Below are 10,642 nucleotides of genomic sequence, written 5' to 3'. Positions count from 1 at the left end.
AAGTGAGTCAGCTGTGATAGGTGGCAGCAGGTGGCGTCGTCCTGGTCAACACCATCATAGCTGGAAGAGACTGTTGGTCCTCATCACGCCAGGATCCACTGATTCTGACGAAGTATAACACATCCTCCCACACGGTCCCCACATGACACAGAGTCGCTCACGAGTCACTCGGGGACTCAGCCTGGCAGTGACAGGTTCCCACAATCTCTTGGGGACTGACGTCTCTCTGCGCTTTGCTTTTACTCTCTCATGTCTGTCCTTGAATCTCCTTGTTGTGGAAGAGAGGAGACGACGGCTCTTCTCACCTCAGTCTCTAAGAGGACGATTTAACTTCTCTAGAGCCCAAAGACCCGTAGGTGAACTGCAGCTCACCCATCCTGGAGACACGCTATGGCATAACCTTCTTTTGTTTTATGTTGTACAGGCCTCTATGCTTCTCAGTAATTAACAGGCCTCTCTCTCTGTGTGTGTGTGTGTGTGTGTGTGTGTGTGTGTGTGTGTGTGTGTGTGTGTGTGTGTGTGTGTGTGTGTGTGTGTGTGTGTGTGTGTGTGTGTGTGTGTGTGTGTGTGTGTGTGTGTGTGTGTGTGTGTGTGTGTGTGTGTGTGTGTGTGTGTGTGTGTGTTTCTGCAGGGGTCCGGGGAGGCTTCAGCACAGGGAACGGCCATGGAAGGGGACTGTCTCAGCTGTATCAAGTACCTCATGTTCATCTTCAACTTCCTCATTTTTGTGAGTACATGCTGCTTGCTTTACACTCCCTGTTCTGCTGTCTGATGTTCTGCTGTCTGATGTTCTACTGTCTGATGTTCTGCTGTCTGATGTTCTGCTGTCTGATGTTCTACTGTCTGATGTTCTACTGTCTGATGTTCTACTGTCTGATGTTCTGCTGTCTGATGTTCTGCTGTCTGATGTTCTGCTGTCTGATGTTCTGCTGTCTGATGTTCTGCTGTCTGATGTTCTGCTGTCTGATGTTCTGCTGTCTGATGTTCTGCTGTCTGATGTTCTGCTGTCTGATGTTCTGATGTTCTGACTGTCTGATGTTCTGCTGTCTGATGTTCTGCTGTCTGATGTTCTGCTGTCTGATGTTCTGCTGTCTGATGTTCTGCTGTCTGATGTTCTGCTGTCTGATGTTCTGCTGTCTGATGTTCTGCTGTCTGATGTTCTACTGTCTGATGTTCTGCTGTCTGATGTTCTGCTGTCTGATGGCCTCTCCCAGTTATATCAGACATCAACTTCCTACTGTACTTCCTTCTTCCTGGCTATACTCTGTTATGATTGGCTGCCTGTGTGTCTCTCCTATTCTGATTGGCTCCCTCTCTCTGTGTGTATGTCTGGTCCAGTTAGGAGGCTCCTTCCTGCTTGGTGTGGGTGTGTGGGTACTGGTGGACCCTATGGGCTTCAGAGAGATCGTAGCAGCCAACCCTCTGCTCTTCACTGGGGTTTACATCATCCTGGCCATGGGAGCAATGCTCTTCCTCCTCGGCTTCCTGGGCTGCTGCGGAGCCATCCGGGAGAACAAGTGTCTGCTGCTCTTTGTACGTTCAGTGTGTTATAATAGTGCTAGAAACATTCCTCTTTGTAAGTCAACTACTCTACGTTATGTTTGGTTAGTTATCTACTCTATGTTTGGTTAGTTATCTACTCTACATTATGTCTGGTTAGTTATCTACTCTACATTATGTCTGGTTAGTTATCTACTCTACATTATGTTTGGTTAGTTATCTACTCTACATTATGTTTGGTTAGTTATCTACTCTACATTATGTCTGGTTAGTTATCTACTCTACATTATGTTTGGTTAGTTATCTACTCTACATTATGTTTGGTTAGTTATCTACTCTACATTATGTCTGGTTAGTTATCTACTCTAGTTATCTATTTATGTTTGGTTAGTTATCTACTCTACATTATGTTTGGTTAGTTATCTACTCTACATTATGTTTGGTTAGTTATCTACTCTACATTATGTTTGGTTAGTTATCTACTCTACATTATGTTTGGTTAGTTATCTACTCTACATTATGTTTGGTTAGTTATCTACTCTACATTATGTTTGGTTAGTTATCTACTCTACATTATGTCTGGTTAGTTATCTACTCTACATTATGTTTGGTTAGTTATCTACTCTACATTATGTTTGGTTAGTTATCTACTCTACATTATGTTTGGTTAGTTATCTACTCTACATTATGTTTGGTTAGTTATCTACTCTACATTATGTTTGGTTAGTTATCTACTCTACATTATGTCTGGTTAGTTATCTACTCTACATTATGTTTGGTTAGTTATCTACTCTACATTATGTTTGGTTAGTTATCTACTCTACATTATGTTTGGTTAGTTATCTACTCTACATTATGTTTGGTTAGTTATCTACTCTACATTATCTACTCTACATTATGTCTGGTTAGTTATCTACTCTTATGTCTGGTTAGTTATCTACTCTACATTATGTTTGGTTAGTTATCTACTCTACATTATGTTTGGTTAGTTATCTACTCTACATTATGTCTGGTTAGTTATCTACTCTACATTATGTTTGGTTAGTTATCTACTCTACATTATGTTTGGTTAGTTATCTACTCTACATTATGTCTGGTTAGTTATCTACTCTACATTATGTTTGGTTAGTTATCTACTCTACATTATGTCTGGTTAGTTATCTACTCTACATTATGTTTGGTTAGTTATCTACTCTACATTATGTCTGGTTAGTTATCTACTCTACATTATGTTGGTTAGTTATCTACTCTACATTATGTTTGGTTAGTTATCTACTCTACATTATGTCTGGTTAGTTATCTACTCTACATTATGTTTGGTTAGTTATCTACTCTACATTATGTTTGGTTAGTTATCTACTCTACATTATGTCTGGTTAGTTATCTACTCTACATTATGTTTGGTTAGTTACCTACTCTACATTATGTTTGGCTAGTTATCTACTCTACATTATGTCTGGTTAGTTATCTACTCTACATTATGATTGGTTAGTTATCTACTCTACATTATGTTTGGTTTAGTTATCTACTCTACATTATGTCAGTTATCTACTCTACATTATGAGTTGGTTAGTTATCTATATTATGCTGGTTAGTTATCTACAGAAAAGTGCTGGTAATTGGATATTGGTGATCAACAACTATTTCCCTCCTGAACCTTCACCTCGTCTACACTAATCATTATGGTTGCCTATAAGATGTCTCAGCTGGTACCTTGATGCTGTAAAAAGCTGGGGTTATTCAGGTAGTACAACGATATGAGAAATAGTGCCACCTAGTGGACTAAATTATGGTGTGTTAATTATTGGTCACTGAAACGGAAGAGGAGATCTTTGACTTATTTTGTATTTATTTTTTTATTTGACCTTTATTTAACTTGGCAAGTCAGTTAAGAACACATTCTTATTTTACAATGATAGCCTACCGGGGAACAGTGGGTTAACTGCCTTGTTCATGGGGCAGAATGACAGATTTGTACCGTGTCAACTCGGGGGATCCGATCTCTGTCTGTATATTGAGTTTTATTTATGAGGTCCCAGAGTTAGCAGCCATTTTTACCTAAAGTGTTTAGTGAATGGAGTCACTATTCTGATTGTCCCTCTTCTCTCTCCCTCTCCTCAGTTCTTCCTGCTCATCCTGGTCATCTTCCTGGCAGAGTTAGCAGCAGCCATCTTGGCCTTCGTATTCCGGGAGCATGTGAGTGTTTCTCTGTTTCTCTCTCTGATTGGAATCCGGTAACCTCATCAGGACGTTACGCCCGTATTAGGACAGGGTGGACTTACACTATCAGGCATCAGTCCCAGATACAGGCACGCCCATATTAGGACAGGGTGGACTTACACTATCAGGCATCAGTCCCAGATACAGGCAGGGTGTTCTTACACTATCAGGCATCAGTCCCAGATACAGGCACGCCCATATTAGGACAGGGTGTTCTTACACTATCAGGCATCAGTCCCAGATACAGGCACGCCCATATTAGGACAGGGTGTTCTTACACTATCAGGCATCAGTCCCAGATACAGGTTTTACGACCTTATTAGGCATCAGTGGAAAATTCTTACACTACAGGCATCAGTCCCAGATACAGGTACGCCCGTATTAGGACAGGGTGGACTTACACTATCAGGCATCAGTCCCAGATACAGGCACGCCCTGTATTTGGAGGACCCAGGGTGGACTTACACTATCAGGCATCAGTCCCAGATACAGGCAGGGTGGACTTACACTATCAGGCATCAGTCCCAGATACAGGTACGCCCGTATTAGGACAGGGTGGACTTACACTATCAGGCATCAGTCCCAGATACAGGCACGCCCGTATTAGGACAGGGTGTACTTACACTATCAGGCATCAGTCCCAGATACAGGCACGCCCATATTAGGACAGGGTGGACTTACACTATCAGGCATCAGTCCCAGATACAGGCAGGGTGTTCTTACACTCAGGCATCAGTCCCAGATACAGGCACGCCCATATTAGGACAGGGTGGACTTACACTATCAGGCATCAGTCCCAGATACAGGTACGCCCATATTAGGACAGGGTGGACTTACACTATCAGGCATCAGTCCCAGATACAGGCAGGGTGTTCTTACACTATCAGGCATCAGTCCCAGATACAGGCACGCCCATATTAGGACAGGGTGGACTTACACTATCAGGCATCAGTCCCAGATACAGGCACGCCCATATTAGGACAGGGTGGACTTACACTATCAGGCATCAGTCCCAGATACAGGCAGGGTGTTCTTACACTATCAGGCATCAGTCCCAGATACAGGTACGCCCATATTAGGACAGGGTGGACTTACACTATCAGGCATCAGTCCCAGATACAGGTACGCCCATATTAGGACAGGGTGGACTTACACTATCAGGCATCAGTCCCAGATACAGGCACGCCCATATTAGGACAGGGTGTTCTTACACTATCAGGCATCAGTCCCAGATACAGGTACGCCCATATTAGGACAGGGTGTTCTTACACTATCAGGCATCAGTCCCAGATACAGGCACGCCCATATTAGGACAGGGTGTTCTTACACTATCAGGCATCAGTCCCAGATACAGGTACGCCCATATTAGGACAGGGGGATGTACTTACACTATCCGGCATCAGTCCCAGATACGACGACCGTGAGGGATGCCTTTTACAGGGGTTGCTACGGTAATGGGGTTGTCAAAACAAGCCTGTCGTGGAGACTTTTAACTGAAAGTGCTTGGAGGAATCAGCTACAACAGGGAAACAGTACCGTGGCGTTGCTACGGTAATGGGGTTGTCCAAGCAAACGAACTCACCGTAAAGCACCTGGTAACGATTCTCAATTAGAATTCTGGCCAAAGGGTTATCGAGACCGTTAGAGGTTGCCGTGGTTTTAAAAGGACGTCGTAAACTGTTCGTTAGAATCCTAAAGACACTATTCTCTTTATTGTGCAGCTCACCAGAGAGAAGTTTACCAGAGATCTGAAGAGACACTACCAGGGACACAACAACACGGACGTCTTCACCTCCACGTGGAACGCCCTCATGACAACCGTAAGAGTCCGATCAGGGTCCGGTCAGGGTTCGGGTCCGGTCCGGGTCAGGGTCCGGATCCGGTCAGGGTCCGGGTCAGGGTCCGGATCCGGTCAGGGTCCGGGTCAGGGTCCGGTCAGGGTCCGGTCAGGGTCAGGGTCCGGGTCAGGGTCCGGTCAGGGTACGGTCAGGGTCCGGGTCAGGGTCCGGGTCCGGTCAGGGTCGGGTCAGGGTCGGTCAGGGTCCGGTCAGGGTCCGGGTCCGGTCAGGGTCCGGTCAGGGTCAGGGTCGGGTCAGGGTCCGGTCAGGGTCCGGGTCAGGGTCAGGGTCGGTCAGGGTCTGGTCAGGGTCAGGGTCGGGTCAGGGTCAGGGTCAGGGTCAGGGTCTGGGTCCGGTCAGGGTCACAGGGTCTGGGTCAGGGTCAGGGTCTCCGGGTCAGGGTCAGGGTCGGTCAGGGTCCGGTCAGGGTCAGGGGCCGGTCCGGGTCCGGTCAGGGTCAGGGTCAGGGTCCGGTCAGGGTCCGGTCAGGGTCGGTCGGGGTCAGGGTCCGGGTCAGGGTCGGTCAGGGTCGGTCAGGGTCTGGGTCAGGGTCAGGGTCTATTACTATCAGGGTCGGTCAGGGTCCATCAGGGTCAGTACAGGGTCGGTCAGGGTCTAATCTAGGTCTCTGTCAGGGTCGGTCAGGGTCGGGTCAGGGTCTCAGGGTCTCTGTCTGGGTCTCAGGGTCTACCAGGGTCTCTCTGGTCAGGGTCCGGTCAGGGTCGGTCTGTCTGTCTGGGGTCCGGGTCTCAGGGTCCGGTCAGGGTCCGGGTCAGGGTCCGCGGCTCCAGAGACAGTCCACTCTGTCTATTATTACTATCAGCCTCATTTCTGTCTGTATAAAACATCACTATACAGTACTAATCTACCACGTCTCTCTGTCTGTATAAAACATCACTATACAGTACTAATCTACCATGTCTCTCTGTCTGTATAAAACATCACTATACAGTACTAATCTACCATGTCTCTCTGTCTGTATACAGTACTAATCTACCATGTCTCTCTGTCTGTATACAGTACTAATCTACCATGTCTCTCTGTCTGTATACAGTACTAATCTACCATGTCTCTCTGTCTGTATACAGTACTAATCTACCATGTCTCTCTGTCTGTATAAAACATCACTATACAGTACTAATCTACCATGTCTCTCTGTCTGTATACAGTACTAATCTACCATGTCTCTCTGTCTGTATACAGTACTAATCTACCATGTCTCTCTGTCTGTATACAGTACTAATCTACCATGTCTCTCTGTCTGTATACAGTACTAATCTACCATGTCTCTCTGTCTGTATACAGTACTAATCTACCATGTCTCTCTGTCTGTATACAGTACTAATCTACCATGTCTCTCTGTCTGTATACAGTACTAATCTACCATGTCTCTCTGTCTGTATACAGTACTAATCTACCATGTCTCTCTGTCTGTATACAGTACTAATCTACCATGTCTCTCTGTCTGTATACAGTACTAATCTACCATGTCTCTCTGTCTGTATACAGTACTAATCTACCATGTCTCTCTGTCTGTATACAGTACTAATCTACCATGTCTCTCTGTCTGTATACAGTACTAATCTACCATGTCTCTCTGTCTGTATACAGTACTAATCTACCATGTCTCTCTGTCTGTAACAGTACTAATCTACCATGTCTCTCTGTCTGTATACAGTACTAATCTATACAGTACTAATCTACCATGTCTCTCTGTCTGTATACAGTACTAATCTACCATGTCTCTCTGTCTGTATAAAACATCACTATACAGTACTAATCTACCATGTCTCTCTCTCTGTATAAAACATCACTATACAGTACTAATCTACCATGTCTCTCTCTCTGTATAAAACATCACTATACAGTACTAATCTACCATGTCTCTCTCTCTGTATAAAACATCACTATACAGTACTAATCTACCATGTCTCTCTCTCTGTATAAAACATCACTATACAGTACTAATCTACCATGTCTCTCTCTCTGTATAAAACATCACTATACAGTACTAATCTACCATGTCTCTCTGTCTGTATAAAACATCACTATACAGTACTAATCTACCATGTCTCTCTGTCTGTATACAGTACTAATCTACCATGTCTCTCTCTCTCTGTATAAAACATCACTATACAGTACTAATCTACCATGTCTCTCTGTCTGTATAAAACATCACTATACAGTACTAATCTACCATGTCTCTCTGTCTGTATACAGTACTAATCTACCATGTCTCTCTGTCTGTAACAGTACTAATCTACCATGTCTCTCTGTCTGTATACAGTACTAATCTACCATGTCTCTCTGTCTGTATACAGTACTAATCTACCATGTCTCTCTGTCTGTATACAGTACTAATCTACCATGTCTCTCTGTCTGTATACAGTACTAATCTACCATGTCTCTCTGTCTGTATACAGTACTAATCTACCATGTCTCTCTGTCTGTATACAGTACTAATCTACCATGTCTCTCTGTCTGTATACAGTACTAATCTACCATGTCTCTCTGTCTGTATACAGTACTAATCTACCATGTCTCTCTGTCTGTATACAGTACTAATCTACCATGTCTCTCTGTCTGTATACAGTACTAATCTACCATGTCTCTCTGTCTGTATACAGTACTAATCTACCATGTCTCTCTGTCTGTATACAGTACTAATCTACCATGTCTCTCTGTCTGTATACAGTACTAATCTACCATGTCTCTCTGTCTGTATACAGTACTAATCTACCATGTCTCTCTGTCTGTATACAGTACTAATCTACCATGTCTCTCTGTCTGTATACAGTACTAATCTACCATGTCTCTCTGTCTGTATACAGTACTAATCTACCATGTCTCTCTGTCTGTATACAGTACTAATCTACATGTCTCTCTGTCTGTATACAGTACTAATCTACCATGTCTCTCTGTCTGTATACAGTACTAATCTACCATGTCTCTCTGTCTGTATACAGTACTAATCTACCATGTCTCTCTGTCTGTATACAGTACTAATCTACCATGTCTCTGTCTGTCTGTATAATCTACCATGTCACTATACAGTACTAATCTACCATGTCTCTCTGTCTGTATACAGTACTAATCTACCATGTCTCTCTGTATACAGTACTAATCTACCATGTCTCTCTGTCTGTATACAGTACTAATCTACCATGTCTCTCTGTCTGTATACAGTACTAATCTACCATGTCTCTCTGTCTGTATACAGTACTAATCTACCATGTCTCTCTGTCTGTATACAGTACTAATCTACCATGTCTCTCTGTCTGTATACAGTACTAATCTACCATGTCTCTCTGTCTGTATACAGTACTAATCTACCATGTCTCTCTGTCTGTATACAGTACTAATCTACCATGTCTAATCTCTGTCTGTATACAGTACTAATCTACCATGTCTCTCTGTCTGTATACAGTACTAATCTACCATGTCTCTCTGTCTGTATACAGTACTAATCTACCATGTCTCTCTGTCTGTATACAGTACTAATCTACCATGTCTCTCTGTCTGTATACAGTACTACTAATCTACCATGTCTCTCTGTCTGTATACAGTACTAATCTACCATGTCTCTCTGTCTGTATACAGTACTAATCTACCATGTCTCTCTGTCTGTATACAGTACTAATCTACCATGTCTCTCTGTCTGTATACAGTACTAATCTACCATGTCTCTCTGTCTGTATACAGTACTAATCTACCATGTCTCTCTGTCTGTATACAGTACTAATCTACCATGTCTCTCTGTCTGTATACAGTACTAATCTACCATGTCTCTCTGTCTGTATACAGTACTAATCTACCATGTCTCTCTGTCTGTATACAGTACTAATCTACCATGTCTCTCTGTCTGTATACAGTACTAATCTACCATGTCTCTCTGTCTGTATACAGTACTAATCTACCATGTCTCTCTGTCTGTATACAGTACTAATCTACCATGTCTCTCTGTCTGTATACAGTACTAATCTACCATGTCTCTCTGTCTGTATACAGTACTAATCTACCATGTCTCTCTGTCTGTATACAGTACTAATCTACCATGTCTCTCTGTCTGTATACAGTACTAATCTACCATGTCTCTCTGTCTGTATACAGTACTAATCTACCATGTCTCTCTGTCTGTATACAGTACTAATCTACCATGTCTCTCTGTCTGTATACAGTACTAATCTACCATGTCTCTCTGTCTGTATACAGTACTAATCTACCATGTCTCTCTGTCTGTATACAGTACTAATCTACCATGTCTCTCTGTCTGTATACAGTACTAATCTACCATGTCTCTCTGTCTGTATACAGTACTAATCTACCATGTCTCTCTGTCTGTATACAGTACTAATCTACCATGTCTCTCTGTCTGTATACAGTACTAATCTACCATGTCTCTCTGTCTGTATACAGTACTAATCTACCATGTCTCTCTGTCTGTATACAGTACTAATCTACCATGTCTCTCTGTCTGTATACAGTACTAATCTACCATGTCTCTCTGTCTGTATACAGTACTAATCTACCATGTCTCTCTGTCTGTATACAGTACTAATCTACCATGTCTCTCTGTCTGTATACAGTACTAATCTACCATGTCTCTCTGTCTGTATACAGTACTAATCTACCATGTCTCTCTGTCTGTATACAGTACTAATCTACCATGTCTCTCTGTCTGTATACAGTACTAATCTACCATGTCTCTCTGTCTGTATACAGTACTAATCTACCATGTCTCTCTCTGTCTACTAATCTACCATATACAGTACTAATCTACCATGTCTCTCTGTCTGTATACAGTACTAATCTACCATGTCTCTCTGTCTGTATACAGTACTAATCTACCATGTCTCTCTGTCTGTATACAGTACTAATCTACCATGTCTCTCTGTCTGTATACAGTACTAATCTACCATGTCTCTCTGTCTGTATACAGTACTAATCTACCATGTCTCTCTCTGTCTGTATACAGTACTAATCTACCATGTCTCTCTGTCTGTATACAGTACTAATCTACCATGTCTCTCTGTCTGTATACAGTACTAATCTACCATGTCTCTCTGTCTGTATACAGTACTAAT

At 42.9% G+C, this 10,642-nt stretch overlaps 1 protein-coding gene across 1 annotated transcript in view; it reads left to right on the top strand.

Annotated features, from left to right (window-relative positions):
* Positions 1 to 609: 609 nt before the first annotated feature.
* Positions 610 to 10,642, top strand: part of LOC127924828 (tetraspanin-18-like) — an 18,247-nt gene continuing 8,214 nt past the window's right edge. The window contains exons 1-4 of the mRNA XM_052509444.1: positions 610 to 727; positions 1,339 to 1,533; positions 3,622 to 3,696; positions 5,442 to 5,540. Coding sequence (XP_052365404.1) covers positions 665 to 727; positions 1,339 to 1,533; positions 3,622 to 3,696; positions 5,442 to 5,540 — 432 coding nt within the window. The 5' untranslated portion in view covers positions 610 to 664. The remainder of the gene's footprint in view (positions 728 to 1,338; positions 1,534 to 3,621; positions 3,697 to 5,441; positions 5,541 to 10,642) is intronic.

Source organism: Oncorhynchus keta, unplaced genomic scaffold, assembly GCF_023373465.1.
Source record: "Oncorhynchus keta strain PuntledgeMale-10-30-2019 unplaced genomic scaffold, Oket_V2 Un_contig_4578_pilon_pilon, whole genome shotgun sequence".
NCBI lineage: Eukaryota > Metazoa > Chordata > Actinopteri > Salmoniformes > Salmonidae > Oncorhynchus > Oncorhynchus keta.
Note: the sequence above shows the minus strand (reverse complement) of the source record. Positions and strands in the feature narration are given on the sequence as shown.